The sequence below is a fragment of the Plectrocnemia conspersa genome, unplaced genomic scaffold, assembly GCF_051122295.1.
Source record: "Plectrocnemia conspersa isolate PC_06_02 unplaced genomic scaffold, ASM5112229v1 ptg000010l, whole genome shotgun sequence".
NCBI classification, from domain to species: Eukaryota; Metazoa; Arthropoda; class Insecta; order Trichoptera; family Polycentropodidae; genus Plectrocnemia; species Plectrocnemia conspersa.
This window is the reverse complement of record NW_028277174.1, coordinates 1,252,166-1,276,034: the sequence shown is the minus strand read 5'-3', so window position 1 is coordinate 1,276,034 and position 23,869 is coordinate 1,252,166. Positions and strand designations below refer to the sequence as shown.

Below are 23,869 nucleotides of genomic sequence, written 5' to 3'. Positions count from 1 at the left end.
TTTGTAGGTAGAAGACTTATTCCTATTATTTATAATATTATAACACTTGAAAACCAAAACATAGCTTATAGACGTGGTATAGGTGATTGAATTTTATTAGATACACATAATGAAAGTATAAACAACAGAGGAAATTTTCGGGAGATTTTAAACTTAATGATTCAAGGAGATAAGATTTTAGAAAATCATCACAAATCTGCATCTGCTATCAACATATATATTTAAAACAACCCAAAATAGAATTATTGATTGTTGTGGTAAGGGTCAGGGACGATTTATTTCGAAAAAAATCGCCGCCCTTCTCTAATTGAAATTCCTACTGAAAACAGGTAAACCACAAAATCTACCATGGAGGGGCCATGAATATAAATAATGGGATGCAACCGAAAGGAGTCTGATTCAACTTCAGATCAGCAAAGATCGCAGAAACCACCGTTTTTTTCTCATCTGCTGGTTCGGCTCAACGTCTGGAATTCAGAGCAACTTACTTTGAAGACCACAGACGCATCCACAGAGAACCCGTCTTAAGTGTTGCGCAGCAAACAATTTCATTGTCTTTAGCAAATAAAGATCCCAGACTTTATGTGCTAATTAGCGCTAATGTTATTTACCGCAGCACTTTATAGATACCTATAACTCGAGGAGATGCATCCCACCGCAGCCTCGTCAGTCATTCGAACCCATGAATATGGTAATAAACAAATAGCAAATAAATATTTAAGTAGATATGTAATTGTTTTAATCTACCTGCATCGCATAGCTTTGCTTCATCATTGAAACGGCTTACGTAAAAACCATAGAATCGTATTGCCGTATTTGAAAGGTCTTAAATAATTTAAAAAAAATTGTATTTTTCGAATAAAAATAAAAACGATTTAAATATTTAATCAGCACTAAACGAAAAAAAAATTCAAAATTCATATATAATAATTCATTTGGTTTTTTAAATAGTCAAAAATAAAATGGCGCGTGGTAGAATTTTTCGTGCGATTTTACAAGTGCATCGTTGTTTTAACCGGTTATAAAGATTCGGAGTGCAAATTAACTACACACATTTTAACTATTACAGTGCAGTATATGCGATGATTAAAAGTAAATATCGATTAAACCATGTAAACGATTATAAAACGTGTTTCTTATATAGTGACTCGGTTTTCAAAGAATTTTAGCTTTTTCCCGGGGGGAGGGGGTCAGTGGTCGTTTTATTATTATTTCGATTTCATTAAGATTCAAAGTATTTCATTAAATGCCATACATTTTTTGGCCAAATTCAAGGGAGACAAATAATAAATAAAAATCCCCCATATGACATCCCTGTATACACAAAATTTTTAATCTATTGTCTTCATGAATTGCAGTAGCTCAAGTTTTAACTTAAAAGTTGAAAATAGCCAATGACATGTGCAAATGTCACGTCACTATTGTTCGTCGTTTGGGAAGAGTTCTTGTATTAAGCAGATGCATGTATTTTCTAATTTATATTATAGATAAAAAAGTGTAATAGAAATAATTTTTCACGAGATGGCATTTCAGTTTCGACTGATAAGGACAGTAATTCAAGTTTATAGCTCTAAAAACAATTATAGTGTTTTTGACATTTACTGACAATATATTAAATGTTTTATTGCACTTAAAGCTTTATACATATATGCTAAAAAATATACCTATAACTAAGCAAAAGGTAAGCTCCGACAATCCTCATCGAACCGATCTGGCTTTTTCTCCTGGGCGGTATTACTGATAGTGTTTTCTGGAGTTTCTTTGTGCGTCTCGACAAACATATATATTTCTGGTTCATAGAGGTGTAATCTCGTGTTTCGTTGTTATAATAGTAAGGCTAATAAAGTTAGAGCTGAGTTGTGTTTTGGTTATTAGGGTGTTTTAGGTTGCTTTTACACTATATTTGTGTTCGCACCGGTGAGGGCACCAGTTTGCTTAGGTTTGAAATTCTCGCTCTTAATTTGGCTATAACTAGTGGGTGATCAGAGACAATGTGTTGCGTCTCTATAGCTTCTCGCGTTGATAAGGTTCGAGAGACAGCCAGAAGCCGTGGAGAAGTTGCCTTGTCTGGGCTTATATTGTTCTTGTCTGGGCTTCCATTATGAATATCTGATGTAAGGCGATCGAATTATTTGAATTATTGGTATTACTAATTATATATAAGCTATAACTGTCGATAATAGACGTTGCAAATCGGTCTTTACCCATTTTGGTATTCATATCACCTAGCACAATAGTAAAATTGTTTTTTGGACATAATTTTAGCGATTTATACTGCATTTCTTAAAAGTTTTTTCTTAGGTTGGCGAAGATTATGCCATAATTATAAAATAATACTTCAATTTGGATTTTACATATGAAAAATACCATACGTTAAAAAATATAAATGATCTGTTTGAATATAAATATAATAATCTTATAAAAATAGTATATACATATAAGATTATTATATCTTATATATTGTATATAATAATAATTAAAGCACCACAGTGTTGTGTTGCCACGTTTAGACGGACGCGACGGTCTTAAATAATTAATTATAAAAAAAATTTTTTCAATAAAATAAAAACGATTTAAATATTTAATTCTTTTTCAAATTTTTTTACGAGTGAAAACAAAATGGTGCAGTGTAGGATTTTGTGTGTGATTTTACAAGTGCATCGTTGTTTTGACCAGTTATAAAGATTCTGAGTGCAAATTAACTAGGTACGTTTTAACTATTACAATGTAATATATGCGATGATTAGAAGTAAACATTGATTAAAACGATTATAAAATGTATTTTTTTATAGTGATTCGACCTTCGTAATGAAATGAAAAGTTTCGTGTGCCGGCCGTTGAGGGACACCGAGAGAGTGTGCTGGCCGAGAGGGACACCATAATGTGAGTTTATGATTTGTTATACGTTAAATTTATTATCTTTAGCTATATGTGTATACGATAGCTAATAACGCGACGAAACGTTGTTATTAAAACTTATTTGAGTTATGTAGTACATTTTTTTCAATATGATAATTTTTCTTAAGGACTAGCCAAAATACGGGATATTTGTTAGTAAATTTAGTATATTTTTTGTAAAACACTAAGTTACCTTTTTTAATGATATTTCCATTAAAATTAAGATTAATGTTTCATAAACACAATTAAAATATTCTAAATTACCCAGCCTAAAGTAATATAATTTTTGCTATTTTCGAGCTTTCGGATTCGTTGGGAAAGATGACTTAAATCTTTAAATCTTTTAAATAAAAGACAGCAGAAACTAAATAGGGAATTTTTATCGAATCGATTAACATGAAATTTGTACGGCCGTCGTTCCAAGTAGTATTTATATTTGTGTGGAGATATGCAAAAGATTCTCTTGTATTTTTTCTTCTGATTTTAAATATAAAAAAAAAAGTTTTTTAATGGACGATCGACTTTATTCATAATCGTAGATGGACAAATTAATCTGAGTAATCTAAAATGCTCATTACCAAGCTTTCCACTGCAATGGCGTTGCCACGATTTTATTGCCTTTTCGTGAATTTCGGACGTCTAAGAAGTGATAATTGTTTTTAGGCTCTCCTATTGATAGAAATTCGGTTTGAATATACTTTGTCCAGTACCCTTCTTAATAAATTCTGTTGTAATAACAGTAAGGATAGCTAGCATATTTGTAAAACATAGTGTAACATCGAAGTGCAGACAAACTAAAAAGCAATATGAAAAATGCAACGCCTGTCTATACTTCTTTTTCCGCTTTTTTTCCCTGAGAAATGAGCTAGCTTAGTTTGTATTTTTGACTTGACCTAATAACATTTCTAAAACTAGTGTTAGAGCTTTCATAAAGTTAGGTTTGGGTTTGAACAGCAAATAAACTGTTCACAACTGTCAAATAAAGTTTTATAGATATTTTAGAGCAGCATATAATTTCATTAGCTCCTATCAGTTAAATTATATTTTCGCTAGCAGAAATATATATCTATTTGTTAAAATGTATTTGGACTTTACTAGTGAAAAAATAACTTCACTGAAAGATACACATTCACTGTAACATTTATACATCGCATGTAAATAAATAATGATAAATATGTAAATGTAAATAATACTATATATAGAAAAGATGAAATCATTTAATTTTACTAGCACCTGCTGAAATATCATATATTCTTTGGTAAAAATATATATATATATATATATATTTATATATATATATATATATATATATATATATATATATATATATATATATATATATATATATATATATATATATATATATATATATATATATATATATATATATATATATATATATATATATATATATATGTGGTTGAATGCGTTTTCGCGGAGAAATATTTGGTTAATATTTCTAGGAGTCGGATTACTCCGCGTACTTTTTTGATTCCGTGTGGAATCATGGTCCCTACGTTTCGGCCAGATTCGCCCAGCCATCCTCAGGGGAAAATTGAGAATATGAACATCCGAACAACCGATCTGAACAACCACATGCTGGGCTTTGCCCACACCGGATGTTCATATTCTCAATTTTCCCCTGAGGATGGCTGGGCGAATCTGGCCGAAACGTAGGGACCATGATTCCACACGGAATCAAAAAAGTACGCGGAGTAATCCGACTCCTAGAAATATTAACCATATATATATATATATATATATATATATATATATATATATATATATATATATATATATATATATATATATATATATATATATATATATATATATCTACTGGTGAAAATGTATTCGGATATGATTTCACTGAAATGACATTTTAAAAGATAGATTCGAGACTCTATTTTTTACATTTTCTTTCAGGAATAATCTGAGAATTTCTGGTTTAGAATCAGGGACGTCTTTTCAGCTTTTTCCAGGGAAGGGGTCAAAAGTTGACCAGTCAGTTTTTTTAATTTTACTTAAGATTCATAGTATTTCATTAAATGACATGTGTTTTTACCCAATTTCAAGGGAGGCAAATGATGTCCCTGGCTGAATTGCTGGTGTAAGGGGAGCGTTCTCAAGCGCTAATGTCTAAGCCACAATGGTTATGAACGAGTGGCGCCACCGCGACTTTTGCGATAGATTGTAGACACCACCCTTTAGCAACTTTAAAAATTTATCTCTTTCACAATATTTTATTTATGCAGTTTTTTCCGTTTTCGAATTTCTTTAGCGTACTTTTTATTTTTAAACAGTAGTGAATATTATTAAATTAGCAAAATAAGTTTAATTCTTTTTTAAATAAATTCCCCATATATATTGAAATACTTGTATTGAAAAGACTACTTTAAATCACGTACTAATTCCTGAAAGACTGTGTTTGCATTCCGTATGGACCTTAATGTTTTTCAATTTCTATCATGTCTGTTTGATTGGAATTAGTAATTTTTATATTATTATAATTCTGATTGATTATCACAGATTAAGTTTTCCTAGATTTTAAGTAGATGTTATGTCGAGGAAATAATGAATTGTATCTCAACACTAAAAAGGTGCTAATATAATATGGATACGATCCATACACCCTCTTTTAAATATTTTTTTTTGTGAATCACGGTGATTTTCGTACATTTGATAATAAAGATTTAAGTGATAAACTGAAAATGTATCAAAAGGCTACAAGGAGATAAACCTGAGGTTATTCTCATAGGAATAGCGGATAGAATAAGACACACTCACGTATTTGTTCTTCAGGTGGATCTTCAGTATCCTTAGAACCGCTTTGACTATGTTGTTGAAGTAAAGGAACATTCTCAGGTTTTTCTAATATAACGGATTCGTGTATACTTTCAGTTTTACACATGATTATTCCTACGTCAGGAGTGTCTTCTGATGAATCAGAAGATGATATCGGTCGTTGTTTGTGTTGTTCCGGTTCCAACTGAAACGAAAAGTATGTTTTGCATAATTATGCAAAGGCTATATGAAAAAAACACAGACAAGTTTTACTGTTGCCGAGATAACATAGCTATTATATAAAATTACATATGAAATTTAATGAATTTTAAATTTGTATCATACATTATCTCGTCTTAGTCGCAAAATCTTGTGGTATTGTGTTATTATTATTATAAACCTTTGCAGGAGACATGCAGGAATTGACTTCCTCCTCGTCTTCCTCTTTAACGGGAATACTGAAATGTGAAGGCGTCATCTCTTCGAAAAATAGTGTTTCAGGTCGAGCCTCGGTGAGAGCGCGAGTTAATCGCCTTGTGATACGAGGTACGACTAAATTCGAACCGCCTTCTCCATCAGACGCGGCCTAAAGAATAATTTTTTTTGAACATATGATACAATTTTTTTTGGTTATCTATATAAATTATATATGAAATACTCACATCAGATCTCTCACTAAACCTTCTCAGTCTATCGTGAGCTTTCATCGTAGCTGGTTCAACGCTGAGAGTATCGGCCGATCCTCCACGGCCAACCATGTGCGGATGAGTGGCCATAAATCGGTGAATTACAGCTAAATGGTTCATGATTTGGTCGGATAATTCTTCTAATTTTCTAACGCGGAACTCTACGCTCTATGATAATCGCAAAAGTTAATAAACTAAACATAAGATATATAACATATAACAAAAATACCTGAATGGACGTAATTTGTAAATTTTCTTTCTGATAAATATCTTCAATTTTTTGAGACATGTTTTCAACTTTTTCGGCCGTGTTTCTCACTCGTTCTTCAGTCGATTGATTTAATTTAAATTCCTACAATAATTCGATTTAAAATACATGTTATTAAGTTATTTTTTCACAAAAATTGCTGTTTAGTGTTTTCAATTTCCTAATAAAAAAATAAAAGAAGAGCAACTCGAATTAGTCAAATAAACGCAATGATAGTTCAACTTACTTGTTCCCTAAAATAACCCTCTACACACTCTTCTTCGAAATCGTACAGTCTTTCCATATCATCTTTTTCTAAAAACAATTTTAGGCCATTGTCATAGGCTTCTCTAACGCCGCGAGCCTTTCTCTTCAACCATTTGAGCAAAAGATAGGCGTGAGAGAAAATAATAAGCGGCGGTGGTAACACTGGTTTTTGTTCGTAGGCCATGACGACAGTAAACCTTTGAAACATCCAAACCTAAAAATATATAAAAACCAAATTGTAATATTTTACTTGAGTTCTAAGTTAAGTTTTGAAGTTCAGATATTTTTTGTCTGTTAGTTAATTAAGCAAAAGTGTTATTAAAAGCAAATTTTCAATGATTATGAAAAATGTAATATTTTAGAACTTTTTACACTCGTTACTTTAAATAATATTTGTATATTATATACAGATAATACATTTGTATGTATTACTTAAATTAATGTTCTAAGTTATAAAAGTAAATAATTTTGTAGCTACATATGTTTTACCCTGCGAGTGTAAGCATAAGTAGTTACAAAACAACAAACAACATAAGTAGTTACAAGCAACAAAACAATTCATCTATTATAACATTGAGTCTAGTACATTCAGCATTTAAAATCTCTTTTAAAAAAATAATCAGACCAGCTCAACAGAGCAATAAATTCATAGCCAGTGTATTAAGAAGGTGGATGACTTCTGCCATAGGCGAGTTGGCAAATGCAAATATTTTCCCCGAAACCGGCATGAAAAGTTGACGGTGAATCATAACCCAACGTTACAAATAAAAATTCAGTCTAAAAATATCTTTATTAGGCAATGGCGAATGTCTGGTTCTACCCCAATTCATCGAGATTGGCTAGACAGTCAGAAACGGGAAGGGATGTTGAACTTCCCCTAATTCTGAAAGAAATATTTCATCCAGAACTATTATTTCGCTTCCGACTTGAAATAAATGACAGTATTGAAACTGACCAGGACGATCTTTAAAGCAGTAGCCTTACTTCGACCATCCAATCAGGTCAACTAAATACAATAGTGCATCCTGATCTTCGATACGACTTTGAAACTATATGCTATGTTCTAGATTGTTCTATGTTCTAGATTGGAAAATATGGATATAAATATGTATATAGTTTGTTAAAATATTTATAAATATAAGTATTTGAGTCTGTTAGAACCAATGTAGATCGTTTCATTTAAATTCGAAATTTCTTTAGAGTAGTATTTTATTTTATCAAATATAAGGACAATAATCATGCTTCATGCTAAGTATGTTGCTAAAAAATATCGAGTACTTACTGCTTAGCTTTTTTTTAAAGTTAAAATTAAACTCTATCTTCGGTTCAGAACAATAAACTATAATAAATTTCTTTGATTGTGTGTATATGAGTTTTCCATACTTATTTATTAGATGAAACCTTGTGTTCTGAGGCAAAGATAAGTACAAATATATTATAATAAGCTTACCTATGTGAGGATCTATTGTACATTTCAGAAATTATGTTCTGTGTAATATATTATGATTAATCTACGGTAAAAATATAATTCAATACAAACCTTGATACTTGAGAAGCTTTGGTTAGTCGGGTTAGTGATAGGAAAGTGTACTAATTTAGCCGGGATCAACGGTTTTAAATGCCAACCTGACCTGATGAGAGATAGCATTGACTTCTTGAAAAATATTATTGAAGACGGCTATCAAAAGATTGATGAGCAGAATGTTGGCGACCAGGAGATACATGGACATCGCGATCGGAGTGATCCACCGTCCTGTCTCGCATATCTCTAATCCGGGGTCCGTCCCGCAAACGGGATCAATATCGTCCGCGAACACTTCTCCGTACAACATAAAGTAAGGCTGGTAAAAGATCTGTTGCGAAACAAAATAAAATATCAAATCTACTGGCTGTAAATACACTTACCGAGCTCCGGTTCGAACTTTACAAACATTCAAAAATACAAAAAAGTAGATAAAGAGATAATAGAAAGACAGGGGGCGTCGCAGTCGCGAGAATTGCCGACCTGGTGGGATATGCTGTTGACCTCGTTGAATATATTGTTGAAGACGGCTATGAGCAAGTTGACCAATAATATATTTGCAACCAGGAGGTACGTGGACATGACAAGCGGCGGTACCCATCCGCCGGCTTTGCACGTCGGAAGGCCGGGCATGTCCCCGCACTCTGCTTGCATTTGGTCTGCAAATACCTCTCCGTAAAGCATGAAGTATGGCTGAAAAAATACCTAACCGCGCCCCAAAATTTACATCTTTTCATATAACACTTCCATAATGAGGTCAACCGTGTTGAGATATCACATATAGTTTACGACAAAGTGAACGGCGAAATCTTATCACTGAAGTATCAGGCATGATAAAATTATATTTAATTAGTAAGAAATAAAAAACTAGATTGCTAGAAAAATATGTGTGTATTATAATTGATATCCTTTCTAATATATAGTATATAACACCTCATGTATGTCTGGAATTAAAATCTCATCTAATCATATTATAATTGTCAATATACAATTAATGATATGTGTTTCTGTTAATCCTAAGAATAGCGGATATTTCTTTTCCACTAGTAATTTTATTCTTCTTTATGTGTTATAACCCTATGCAATAATCATTATCTTAGTTATAGATTCGTGTTTCCCATGTGAAATTAATTTATTTAGTTGCTATATATTGTATTATATTTTGTGTAACTTTGTGCATATCTTTTAAATATAAAACAATTTCGATCCCTCGAATTATAATAAAAAATTTAATTTAAGTTTTTATGTGTTCTGCGACAAATTACACAATTATCTATTTTAATGCATTGTTTTGCGAAATGCCTTCTGATCCATATTTTATATTATACATTTTTTGTTATTTCGTTCCCTAGCTTTGTAATTATATCCATAGCAGTTATAATAACGGTATATAACTATATATTCGTATACTTTGCACTTACCCCATTCGATATTTAATTTTCCTATGTGCATTGCTTTTAAACGTTGTAATGTATTCTTCTAAAATTGCGTCATATTTATTAAATTTGTTTTTTTTTTCATTTATTTTACTTATAAATAACATTTGTTTTAGTATATACATGTATTTTGTATTATTATACACTTTTTTATTTGATCATTTTTTAGTTCATTTGAATTTCCAATTATTTTAATTTTTTTTAATTTTCTACTTTTATGTTATATTTATCTCCTAATTTTTTAACTGCCTCTTCTGATATTTTTAATTCATCCTCTTTAGACTTAGTTATATTTAAACTACCTCTATTTATGGGTCTTATATTCTGAATGCCAACTTCCAATTTTGTTGGTCTTTTGAAACTTTTCAATAAATTTTGCTTTTATATACATTTTGAATAGTTTTAAGTATAATACTTGCTTTTTTTACCACACCAGAAAAATATCTTCCTTGTCGTTTTTTACTAATGTTATTGCTTAAATTGAAATAGTATTTTATTAATTTAAGATATTTTTTGACTTCAATTATCGTCTCAATTATTGAAAAATCTTTTCCAATTTTAGTTCTTCCCTCATAATTGTTAGTTTTTAAGTCTCTGTTATATGTATAAATATTTTATCGAAAGCATTATTGATTATATTTTTTTCTCCTTTGATAATACGTTTCCACTTGATATTATATCATTGTCTTGTATTTTTAATTATTTTTTAGTACAATTGTATATTTCTTAGTATCAACCACACTGAAAGCTTTGTTTAGTTTCCATGTAGTTTCTGCTATTACACCATCTGTTTAGAACTCGTACCAAGAGTTGCTCTTATTTGCATCTTTTCAATCTATAATTCAATAGCCAAAACACATGGTACTAAAACATAATCTATAAAATGCGCTTTAAAAATATAATAATAACATAAACACGATACAATGACATTTTCATTATATTTTTTATTAGCCTAATATAATCAAATGCGCTGTTAATTGTAAGAAACTATTGCGATAACACTGTAGAATAATATTTTTGCCACAAAGATAGGATTTTATTTTTAGTTTAACCTAACAGGGAAATAAACATCAGAGTATAAATAGTGTTAATTTATTGTTGTGGCCAAAAATAATTTAATATAGAAATTAAGACTTTTTGTTTAAACTGTATAAGCCTGATAGCTCAGTTTTATGTATATTCTCTTTGCTTTGTCAAAAACCATATTTTTTATCGAACATGTTGTATTTTATACCTCTCTGATAAGTTTCCAATTTGCTTTTTGATGAGGATACAAAATAGCTTGTCGGCAAACACCAAACGACATCAACACCACGAGCAATAACACTACAAAGTAGATCATGTTTTTAACCATTTTTCCCATCATAGTGACGAGTGGACCTAAAAAAATGTTTGTTAATATTATTTATTATTTTAATACAATATATTTAATAAATATTCAAATATTAAAAAAAGGAGAAAAGCACAGCTTCTCAGAAGCTGTCAAGAACTGCCTTCCAAGAAAAAAGAGAGGCTTGCTTGAGTCTTTCAAATCATAAAAGATTTGCTTCTGAGAAATGATTGTGATTGTACTAAAATATACAAACCTAAATATTTATTTACTCCTAATATATTTAAGATCCGAAGATACCAATAAATGGAATCTACGCAGTAAATCACTCTGCCTATATCATGAGTCGCAGGTCGCAATCGTAGAGATAATCCGATGAGAAAGAATATTATTAACGCAGCATCACAAGGGTTCCACATATTCCAAGCCCAAACAGAAAATTTATGACTGTAAATTGAAAAAAATATTTGAAACAGTTTTTATTATATAAAAAAATTAAAATATTCTCATTACCTTATAGCTACTGGTTCGGAACATACGATTTCCCTAATTTTTTCACAACCCAATGTCGTAATATAAGCGATAGAATACAACTCCTGCCATGACGGAGTGTAGTCCATCTCCACCAAAACTGTATAAGAAAATAATACCAGGAAGAAGATATATGCCAGCTGAAAGACAAGATAAAATATTTATTTATGGAATAATTTAAAATAATCATATATTAACTTACAGAATCTGCCCAAAATTTGGTAATGGGTGCTGTGAAGAATTCGTACAGCTTTTTCTTTAATCTTAACGGACGATTTTGTTTAACTTCATAATAATCCAACGTCGGTGGAGTTTGCAATAGATCTAAGCCGACTTTTCCATTCTCTTGCACTCGAGTCTCATATTCAGCTCCGATTAATGCCTGAATACAAAATTAAAGTTAAATATAATAAACAAATATGTATATATACATATTAATATGACAGACTGACACAGAAAAACATGTGCAATTCTGTGCATAACGAATACAACACAAAAGTGAAATAAGAACATAAAAAATATTAAGTTAGGTTTTATCGAATGAATAGTATTAAATTTAAGCTTAAATTTTTTTAACGACTACAAGATATTAGCTTCAATATATGAATATATTTATAAAATACTAAATGGATTAGGTTTTAAGTTGTCCTACAAACTTTTATTTTTAAATCTAGCTTTTAAATAATTTATATATGTTGTAGTAAATAAATAATTAAAAATTTTGACATGCAGTTTGTTATTCTGCCAAAATTTAATAATTTTGTAAGTATATTTTAAAATAGTAGCGAAACATAGCACTTAATGAGATATATAAAATAATAATAAAAATGTGTTTTAATAATAGTATTGTATTATATAAGTGAAGGATGGAAATTGTTTAGAGTCTAAGTGCCAAAAGTTATTAGATATTTTAATAATATTATTCTAAAATGTACAAAACGTGATACCTTATATAATATAAGCTAATATATTATAATAAGGTATCATGTCTGTGTGATCCTAATACAATATAAGTTATATTGTATTAGGATCACACAGACGTGATCTGAGATAAATAATTTTATTTATTCTGCCTCTTTCCGCTTGCTGCGTAAAATTAGCATTTGATTATAAGCGCCTAGCGCGAAAAAGTCGCCAGCAGGTCTAGATGTTCTCCGAGTATGTGTAAAAGAATTTGCAAAATTCAAACACACATAAACTCTTCAATTAATTCTCAACTTTGATTCATCTAGATTGCATATCACCGCCTGATTTACATATGTGTATTAATATACATAAGTACTTGTGTAATAAAATGTATACCACAAACATTCATTAACCTGTCTCACAGGCTAATAATAAAATCAAACTTGGACCCAAAAAACAAAAAAATATGTCTTTATTGCCAGTATAATATATTTATGAAAATCTCAGAATTAATTATCAAAAAATGACACTTAAACTCCATAGGATATACTTAGTATGATGTATAATTTCGGTTTGTGTGTAATTCATGCATAGCAGAGAATAAAAAATGTTTTTAAAAGTTGTAAAGTGTAGATAGTAACAAAATGTAAATAAAATTAATAAGTATTGAATCATAAATATTAGACGGTAGTCAAAATATAACGATTCATGTGTTATCTTTTGACGGCCGACAAAACGTATACAAATACAATGTTAAGAACGTATAACAAAGTGCACAACGCTGGACCATAATGGTACCTTTGTGCTCTGTTGATCTGAAGCTTTTGAACGCAGAGAAATTGATTTTCTTCTACCTCCCACCTAATTTTGTATATATGACGTTAGCACTTAACATGATATGAATCAATCGGATAAACGTAGCAAACCTCAGCGTCTGGATTGTAATTTTTGTTGTCGCCTTCGTCCCCTTCTTCTAGACTTTCGTTTTCTAAATGCTCTTCTTCCGTCTGAGGCATGAGTTGCAACTCTTCTTTGGATTTAAACTCTAATTTAATTATATAAGGTGGACACAGTAAGCCTAGGATAACCTGCAATTTTAACGAACGATTATGAATGTTTTATTTAATTAGTCGATCAATTGCATTACCTTTAAGTTTGTGTTTTTACGGGTACGTAAGCCGCCCATCCATAGATCTGCTAGGATAATTTGTGAGCATGGATGAGCAAGTAACGCTCGATGGTTTGCTGCTACAGCTAAACTGAGACAAGTTTGACCCGACCAATTTTGCAGTTCGCACGTCAGTAACTGTTGAGCTTGGTCGTCATCTTGACGATAGCAGAAGTCCAATAACTCTAATGCTAAAAATGTAATAAGTCATATTATACATGTGTTATATTTACTTATTTGATCATATTATTATAAAATAAAATTGGCAATAGCATTGTTAGTTTCTAATCTTAAAACCACACTATTTTTAAAAGTTTTTCATAAAATGTTACATTTAAGAGTTACACACATATTTTTTTAAGAATTTATTCATGTAATTCCTCATAAGTAACAAATTCTGTATTCTGAATTTAAATCTAGTATCTATAATCGATTTTCTCAGTAGATTTTTGTTTGTTTACCATTATTAGTTCATATTTTGATAGAAAAGTTATAGGCAAAATTTTAGTTTTCATATACTATATGTACATATGTTTTTTGTGTTAGCATTGAAAGGCAAATTCAACTTTTTTTGTAGCACTATTTTGAATAACCTAAAGTGAATTTAATTAAAATTTACTTGTAAATCCCCAAACGCTAGACATATATGTTACAGTTAGATGATTATGACTATGTGTTTAATAAATGTTTAATCTAGTTTTATATCATAATATATTTTAAAATCTATATAAAATTTTTGCCATTGGTAATTTTCATTTTATTATATAATCAATACATTTATAAAAATATAAATTTTTATTTAAAAGTAGATATAAGTATTGTATAATATCATTTTTTGTAATTAGAGAATTATTTATAGAGACTGTGATATCACAATTATCATTAATGTCATATATATATAGTTTTTCTTTATTAATTTGTTTAATCTCATCCATTCGCTAATAAGGATCAAAGCACTTTGCATGTTTCTTTGCATATCTTTGTATGTTTTAGAGTTATATATTAGCACTGTATTATTAGTATAAATTGAAATTACTACATAACTCAACCGAAATATTTAATATAGATACATGCGATTATAAAAACGACTATAACAAAAAACTGTAATTTTACATATATGTTATCTTATCTTTACTGCTCTACAGTTTCATTAGTAAAGTTACCTTTAGTCTCGAATTCTTTTCCATAGTTCCTCAACTCCTCATAAATTTCAGTTTCGAGATCGTCTTCGGCGGCTTCGTGAGCCATAGCTTTGTATAGTTTACAAGCAGCTAATGCTTTAGCTAGAGCTTCTTCTCCGTGAGTCCACATGAGTAGTGCCATCTGGTGGCGTTTAGTTAGAACAGCCCACATCTAAAAAATATTGTATATTGTTAGTTACTTTATTCAGATTTGAAATTATCAAAAAATTATTACCAATAATTCGTTAAAAGGATAGTCGAATAGGGCCATTTCTTTGGTAACAGGCATAAACCCTGTGACTAGACTTAAAGGATTTCCACTACAATGTCTGACAAAAGACGCCGAATTTCGATGAACGTTTGAATTCTTATTCATAACTTTTGCGTATATAGGTCGAAATTTTCTTCTTGTATAATAAGCTCTGTAAAAATATAAATATTATAATAGCCGGTTAACAGAAGATAATTTGATAATTAAAGCAGAGACGTAATTTCAGTATTATTATAAATGATTGAAATACCTGTAAGCACCTCCCATGAGTTTATTAATAACCAGTCCGACGTCATGCAGAGTGTATTGATATCCTCTGGGAATGTGCGGTCTCAAATCTCTCAAAATATGGCCTAAAGTATTGCTGGGTCCCTGTCGCGTATTGTACAACTCTTCTAAGCGCGGAATCGTCAAGAACTTCCTCATGGACACTCCGTTCTCCAGCAGCAGTTTCACAAAGTCTATGCGGTCGTGCTCGAGAGCCTGCATCATGGCCTCGTCCAGAGCTCCGATCGGCCATTCTTGGCCGTAGACGAAGATTTCCGACCTGGCGATGTCGACTCTGTTCCACGTGAGCGCCAAGGACAGCTGTTCCATGGGCGATAGATGCTGAGATCGGAAAAGTGCCGTTAGAATAGTTTGATCCAACTCCTGGATGCCTCCTTCTCCTCTATCTTGAATACGGAAAACTGTGATCTGAAAATAAGCGAGTTTATTTAATACTTCTCCAGATATGACGTTGTCAGAAGTTTGGCACAATTATAGGGATTAACTTGTGGGGGTTCTTATTCTTGAAACTCACGCAGTAATTACTGTAACGAAGGTTAATAATAAGGACGAATTAGACAATAGAATGTAAAGGATAGGACCACACAAAAGCCCTCGTTACATCACAAATTTTGTACTAACAAAATAAGCCCCCTGACCCGAAGGTCCCAACAGATTGAAGGGTAGCCATCTAGCAGTAGCTTACAATAAGCGACGTATTTGCAACTATACTTGCACTTGTCAAAATGTGCTCCCTTTTCACATATTTGGACCGCTTTGAGAGACGACTATAGAAAAGAGGTTCAGGTTCAACAAAATAGTGCTGTAGGCAGGACCGGCTCTGAGCATACGCAACATATTCACTCGTATAAGGCCCCGCGCGCTTAAAGTAAAAGTTTAATAAAGACAGACGTTAATATTATTTTTATCTTGAAATTACAATTCATATTGCGATATCACATGTTCATAAAAATCATGATGAAATCAAAATTGTTCGAATTCTGGGGTCGATTTTGCCTTTCTCAGATGTTGTGTATCTTTGTAAAATTTGTATATCTAGACAGAGCCGGTTTCGCGCTCCACCAAAACTCAATCTCCAATTTGCGGGGGGGGGGGGGGGCTCTTGGAACCCTTTGTGTAAAATAAATAAGGACTAGTACAACTTGAATGTGTCATTTATATGAATTATTCCTACCCGTTTGTCTTCGTTGCAATAAATCAAGAAAATATACAAAAAACTATGGCCTATTAAGATTCACATGTTCGATCCAATGTTTTCTTCTGACAGTACTTTTCAGAAATAATAGGAATTTCAAATTTCAGCACACATTGATTGTTAGCAGTGATTCGAAAACTGTCGAGCACTTTTTAATTTGGCAATATTTTTACTTAAGAATAAATTTATTAAAATTCAATAATATATTTTTTTTAGTCGATATATAATATGTAGTGTTAAAATGTTTCACTTTGATATTAGAAATTACAGACGATTTTTTGCAGTTGTGTAGTTTAGTTACTTATGATGTATATTCCATTAATTTAGTTGTGATTTTTAAGAATCAAAATGTCGAACTACTTATATTGAAATTATTTGAAATTTTGTGTGACCTTATAAAATATGGTACTTTTTTATCTTTATTTTTGCTAATGTATAATTGTATGTTCAAATATCTAATTAAAATTCTCATAACTTTCGATATATTTGTTGTGAAGCACTGGTATATTTCAATACAAAATCAAAGCCATAAACCAATATTTTGACTGAAATTGAGACAAATTGATACTAGAAACATTTTGTGTCAATTTTGTGGTAGTATATGAGCTTTAAATTAGCTGAACGCCTATTAACCAATTTGTCAAACATATCAATACATTAATAAATAAAAATAAATATTTCATTTATAAGCTAGAAATTTGTGTCAAGTGACGCACTTTTGTTTGTCTTTACAAGAATGAAGCAAATGAATCTATTGAGGAAAATTTGCACCTTACAACTCATATTGGGTCTTTGTGGAAGTGTTAATGGGAATACAAACGAGACGGGTATGATTCATAATTTATAGAATTCAGAAATATTTGATGTTATAAAAGTATTTTTTTTTTAGTTAATACAACAAATGTTGATTATAAATCTAATGGTGAATGTTGTAAGCATTTGATCGTTAACGAATCAAATGAGGACGTTTGGGGATATACAGTTGCAAAATTCATTAAAGTATTATTCAGAGACTTTGAGTATACCGAAGTTCATACTTTGGTCGATAATCATGAGCCATTATTAAGTTTCTTCTTGAAGCATCTCAATAATGATTACAACATTACTTGGTCTAATCGGTTGATTCTGAGGTAAGGCATTAAATTTATATTATTAAATTTTGCCACAGAGATTTGTATGTATTAAAAATTACAAGCTGATTTTAAATATGTTTATCTTCGATTTTCGATAGTTAATATACTTAAGCAACGCGTTCAATGAAACTTTTCATACTGGTTTCGGCGAGGATACGTATTATTATTTTATGGTTTTATTGAAATGTATTTTTATTTTATATTTACAAATTTTTCTTTGTTTTCTGTTGAGTTTTACCTATCAAACTTTCGCCAAAAATGTCTTTCGGCAACCTCAGGAGATTAACTAGAGTGCACATTATTTATCTTTGCATAAATAATATACTCTACGCGTTTCTATACTATTAGTTTTTATTATCAAATAACACAGTATAACTTGTAATATCATAAAAATGAATCTTTATCGGGTTTTTATAGAAAAAAATAAAGACTGACGCAAATTCGGTAGCAAAATGAAAAAGAAAGAATTTATTTGCCCCGCAATACTTTGGTATTATATAATGCGTTATTAAAAGTAAATTTAGTAGTTTTTCTAATAAAAAACTCGATATTTTTAATATGTGCAGTAGTTTAAAACGTTAACATACAATACAGCACTTAATTATTATTTAAATTAAATTATCTCTATGAATAATCAAAGCTACAAAATGGAAATTATTATTTAAATTAGAAAGAGAGATTTATGTGCATAAAAATTGATATACTAATTAGTATATTTTAAATTGAGTAAGCTTCACATAATATATTATTATTTATTACTTTGAATGTCCAGTTTATAGCTTAAACAATAACAAGGTTTTTTTCAATCGATCTTGGTTTTTTCAACCGATGTGTCCTCAAAAACCATTATACTATAAATAAAAAACAGTACAAAAATATTTCTTTAATATTTACATTTATATTGTATTTAAGAATTTTTATCTAGGGTAAAGAGTTTATTATTAATTTAGCGTTTATTAGCCGCCATTTTAAAACAGGATGGTGGGTCAAACTGGTAACGAACTCAATTGTGATATTTGTAAGCTTAATTATTAAGTTTCATATAGATATGATTAAAACTACGACAGGAATAAAATAATGTTTTTAATAACCGTTATATTCCATATATTTATTGTTATCGTCCTTTTGAAAAAAATAGACGTTGAAGCTGGCTATTGAACTGAATATGAATTTGAAATAAGATTTAACGAGATTTGTTGGACATAATATCTGCCGTAGAATCTGGAAAGTTCACAGACTGCAATTCACTGACAGAAAGTTCACCGATTCTGTAGTTGATTGCCGATGATTTATTTATTAAAAATCATGAAACATCAGTTTTCGTGTTTAATTTCTTAGTTTGACATTTTTCTGTCAAATACATGTGAAATTTATCTTTTTATTATTTTCGTAACTATTGATCCAATTTCCAATTTTATTTACTAAAAATTTTGGCAAAACGAGAAATAACTAAAAAGAGAGAAGTTTAAAAAATAATTTGGCTTTATGTTTAAAAAATATTAGAACTCCTCAAAACTTTTATATGATCTTCTTTTATCTATTTAATGTTTTCGCGTATTATGTAGTTTCTTCGTATACCAATTATACACACATGTGTTGCTTGGTAATTCATTACTATTATTATTTTATTACAACATTCACGTAATCACATATTTATCAAATCCGATTTTTTTATTCAATTATCTATATATGCCGATGTGTTCTATTATCATTAATAAAGAACTACAATATGGTTTCACAATATTGTATATTTAATTATTGTACACTTGTATATTACAGTTATTGTTCATTGCATTATCATGAGGGAATATTAAAGCTTAGATTTTGACAAACGATTCGATAAATCAAATCTGCTTAAACAATAAAAACATAAAAGGAGAATAATTTATAGACTTATGTATTTAAAATAACGGTGTAAAAAAATTAAAGTGATATTAAAAACAATTAATTGATCAGCGATGAAACGCCCAAAGCCCTTATTTTATTGCTCCATTTTAAATTTCGATGAATTTGTTATATTATTTGAAATATTAAAAAGATAAATTTCATTGTTTTTTATAAATAAATCATCGATGATCTGTCGATGAGCTTTCCGTTCGACGAATTGCGGGGTCGGTGAATTTTCCATTCGACAAAATAGTTTAAAAAAAAACATCTCAAAGAAATAAGTAAAAAATAGAAAATAAAAAAATAAATATTTCAAAAACTTTTAAATATCTTGGCGAATTATTTTATCCAAATGGCGGATATTAAAACATAAAATCTTGCAACTCTGTATAAAAATTTCTTAGAAAAAAATAGAGAGGTAAAAATCGTTTTAAAGTAAAAAATATATTAAGCAAATAATTTTTTTCTTACATTTTATTTTTGATTTATGTGGGATGTAATGTAATTTGAGGATATGATAATTGCCGTAGTATTAATCACCTCGACATGAAACTTGTTCTAAAATAGTTGTAATAAATATCTCGGTTGAGTTCATTATTAGCAAAATCATTTTTATATTAAAATTTTACATACGAATCTTCTCTGTGGCGATAATCTTGTAGGTACACTTTAATCGATGTATGTATTTATACCATTTGTATTTTCAACAGTAATGGTAGCGCATTATTAAACAATGATATCGGAGCAAAGAAAATAATAAGAAAACCTAAAGGATACGTACTATACGTAAAAAGTATCAACATAGCAGAGAACATATTACGAAGATGGACAAACAAAACGGATTTGCGCCGAGGTGAAGATTTCATCGTAATTTTGCTAATGAACTCGGCAAAGCTGCAAATTGATAATTTACTCAACAATTCCTGGAATAATTTAGCATACTTCAACATTGTAACAGTAAATAGTGTAAAATATGATATAGAAGTTACGACTTACAATCCTTATAAAGCTAAAGGCGATAATATTACGTTATGTTATTCCAATCATCGTTTGGATAACATGAACGTTATAACCGAGAGTGTTACTGTTCGGAAGAATTTGAACGGAAAAGTGTTGAATTTGAATAATTATCCGATACGAGTTACGATGCATGACTTTGGAGGATTATCTGATCCGGTTTTTGACGGTAAAGGGAATTTGATCCGATTTGACGGAAACGAAGGTAGTGTAGTGGCGGAATACGCTAGGATAATGAAATTTAAGCCAATCTATGGTTTACCGAGGGATGGAATGGCGTACGGAGGAGAAGACGATAAAGGAATGATGTCTGGCAGTTTATTGGATATGGAAGAAGGTTTCTCTGATATTTCCGGAAATTATAGAATCGTACTCTTCAAACCGTTCAAGACAATCAAGTTTTTAAAATCGACCGTTCAGACTAAATTGGTTATTATGGTACCTAAGGGTTTGCCACAAGAGAAGACTATCGGAGTTATTTTTTCAGTGTTGAATAAATATGCGCAAATATTATCTCTGATGTATATCATCGTTATAGTTTTACTTTGGACGGTATTCAAAATAAGAAATACTTATAGAAAATGGTCTAAATCTGCGCTATTCGAGTCGTTAACGGTCATAATTATGAATTGTATTCAAATCATTCACTTTGGATCACTGAAGTATCCGGAATCTAAATGGGAGAGGACCGTGTTTATGAGTTTATCCATCTGGGCTTTGTTAGTAGGTAACGTTTTCATCGGAGGAATCGTTAATAATTTATCTACGGATATAATCGACGAGATCGATACGTTTCAGCAACTTTTAGATAGCGATATTGTGGTCGGTAATATGATGTCCGCGAAATTTGTATTCATCAACGGTATCGAAGGAATGTCGGCCGCGGACGCAGATGTAAGAACAAAACTTTTCGATAAGCAGTTCATCTTCTACGATCCGATAGCTACGGCTAAAAAATTAGCATTGAACAGAACCTGTTCCATAATATGTCCAGATTTTATATCCAGAGCTTATATTAGTCAGTATTATTCGGATAGCGGAGAAGATCTGATACACGAGATGAAGCAGTTCATCACTTGGGAGTACTGCGCTCAGATGGTTCCTATCAACTCTCCTTTAGCTAAGAGATTCGAGAATGTTCAAGATTCGATAAACGAAGCGGGACTTCTGCTGCATTGGAACGACGAAGTGCAACATACTATGACGTTGAAGAAAATGCATCGGCCCACTTCGACGTCGGGTTTTCCGCCGTTGAGTTTGACGAATCTTAAAAAGATTTTTATGATCTGGGTCGTCATGCTGCTGGGATCTATGGTCGCGTTTTTGACAGAGTTGCTAGTGGCAGAGATGAATAGAGAGTGAATGACTTACGAGGTTCTTATTGCGAGTGCACTGTAGAAGTTCGGTGTAGAGACACTCGGCTTGTTGCGCTGGCACTTCAAAAGTCTTCATGATGGTGTTCAGCAGACATTCTTTCATATTTTCCAGTATGGATTGCTCGTGTCTGTAAATTTTTATTAAACATATTATGATTAATTTAGTTCAGATTATGATTAATTTATGATTAATTTAGTTAGTATTTATTGTCGTCTTTTATATCCGTTTTAATAATAAAAAAATCACCTAAAAACAGTTGCAGGGATTGAAATATATGATCGACTGAGCACACTATGTGACTATGTGAGCACAAAAACTCGCAATGAATTATGCCCTTCATATCCCCCTAAATGCATATCTTATTGGGGTGTAATCCTGTTCTGGGGTTCAGAATTTAAAGTTTATTGCCGTTTAACCACTGTCTTTTTAAACACTTCTCATCTTTAGTAACAATTCCAATCAAAAATAAATCTGTCTTTTCTTGAATCAATAATTATTGGCATATTTAATTTGCTACGCATGATTTTTTTTATACAATTTATGAGATACCCATATTCTACAAATTAACACTTTTTTTAATTCTAAAATGCCTGTCAACTGAGGTAGATGACACGTTGAGCTTTTGTGCTAGTTTTTGTATTGTTAATTTTAGACCTGCTTTGACGGCAGTCCTAATATCCTCACTAGCAACCCGTTCTTACGTAGATATTTATTGGAAAAATTCCCGAAACGAAATTTTTAGAACCACATTTGACACTTTATAAATTTAATGGAATCCCTGTCCATTGTATTACTAAGGCTTTTAACTGCTATTTACGCATTATGAGTTGAAACTCATAAAGCATACTATAGCTTAACTTAGATTATATTATCTTCACTGCCATTGCTGATTTAGGGTTGAAAATATCGAAAAAAAAATATTCCGTTAAAAGCAGTAAAAATGAAGTTGATTTTTTTATAAGTTTGTAATATTAAAAGTTTTTTATTTTATTTTAATATAATTTTTATACCTTTTTATTAAAGTTTTTGAATATTTTTTTAATTGTTTTTAATTGTCGCCATTTTGGGAATATGATATAAGGCAAAATATTCTACAAGATCTATTTTTGGGCATTATTGCTAGACAGATTAGTAGCGAGCGAGCATTAGTCAGAACAGTGAACATCACATGAAAAACTTTGCAACAAATCTTTTTCCGAAAAAATCTGAACATTTACCTAAACAAACAATTTGTTTTATAGAACAATGTATTTATTTAAATGCATATTTTAATATCCTGTTAAATTGCACCATATGATATTGCACATATTGTACATTTTAAAAATATTTGGTATTTTAAAAATAAATGAGTACATTTGATTGAAGTACTGCACAAAGTTAGTAATATATTGTTTGTTTAGATTTTTCATTTAATTTATTTTTATTTTGAGTAGTTTATCTAAATCTATTTTTATAATTGTATATAAAGTAGTGTATAGTAATTAAAAGACAAACCTATGAACGAAAGCAATGAGATCTGCAGCTCGACCGCTACCGTCGCAAACTACCACTGGAACAGGAGGTGTATCGGTGACATACTCCAAAACCGCTCTCACAGTGTGAGTACCACCTTCGATTACAAGGCACACCATTGGAGTTGACGAATGTGTATCTGAAACAAACGAGGATATTAATTATATATTTATTAATGGCAGGTTTACACAATGCGCCACGATGGCCTTTGTATTAAATAGTTCAAATATTTC

At 30.6% G+C, this 23,869-nt stretch overlaps 2 protein-coding genes across 17 annotated transcripts in view; one reads left to right on the top strand and one right to left on the bottom strand.

Annotated features, from left to right (window-relative positions):
* Positions 1-23,869, bottom strand: part of Trpm (transient receptor potential cation channel, subfamily M) — a 144,806-nt gene that overhangs the window by 5,157 nt on the left and 115,780 nt on the right. For 6 of the 16 annotated variants that reach the window (XM_088195949.1, XM_088195950.1, XM_088195952.1 and 3 more), the window contains 18 exons: positions 23,619-23,775; positions 22,119-22,251; positions 15,478-15,923; positions 15,192-15,378; positions 14,939-15,128; positions 13,755-13,966; positions 13,534-13,695; positions 13,406-13,468; positions 11,904-12,083; positions 11,684-11,841; positions 11,427-11,617; positions 11,075-11,220; positions 8,514-8,735; positions 6,863-7,096; positions 6,598-6,720; positions 6,345-6,536; positions 6,083-6,268; positions 5,686-5,887 (listed from right to left, as the gene is read on the bottom strand). In XM_088195949.1, coding sequence (XP_088052075.1) covers positions 5,686-5,887; positions 6,083-6,268; positions 6,345-6,536; positions 6,598-6,720; positions 6,863-7,096; positions 8,514-8,735; positions 11,075-11,220; positions 11,427-11,617; positions 11,684-11,841; positions 11,904-12,083; positions 13,406-13,468; positions 13,534-13,695; positions 13,755-13,966; positions 14,939-15,128; positions 15,192-15,378; positions 15,478-15,923; positions 22,119-22,251; positions 23,619-23,775 — 3,384 coding nt within the window. Of the gene's footprint in view, positions 1-5,153; positions 5,604-5,679; positions 5,888-6,082; positions 6,269-6,344; positions 6,537-6,597; positions 6,721-6,862; positions 7,097-8,508; positions 8,736-11,074; positions 11,221-11,426; positions 11,618-11,683; positions 11,842-11,903; positions 12,084-13,405; positions 13,469-13,533; positions 13,696-13,754; positions 13,967-14,938; positions 15,129-15,191; positions 15,379-15,477; positions 15,924-22,118; positions 22,252-23,618; positions 23,776-23,869 lie in introns of those variants that run through there. The other 10 variants (XM_088195951.1, XM_088195955.1, XM_088195956.1 and 7 more) reach the window with 5 other exon arrangements.
* Positions 20,196-22,109, top strand: LOC148230269 (uncharacterized). The gene has a single exon (XM_088194122.1). The coding sequence runs from the start codon at positions 20,610-20,612 to the stop codon at positions 22,107-22,109; it is 1,500 nt and encodes a 499-aa protein (XP_088050248.1). The 5' UTR covers positions 20,196-20,609.

Coding starts and splice junctions, on each gene's coding strand:
- LOC148230269 (XM_088194122.1), top strand. CDS start 20,610: ATGAACTCGGCAAAGCTGCAAATTGATAATTTACTCAACAATTCCTGG.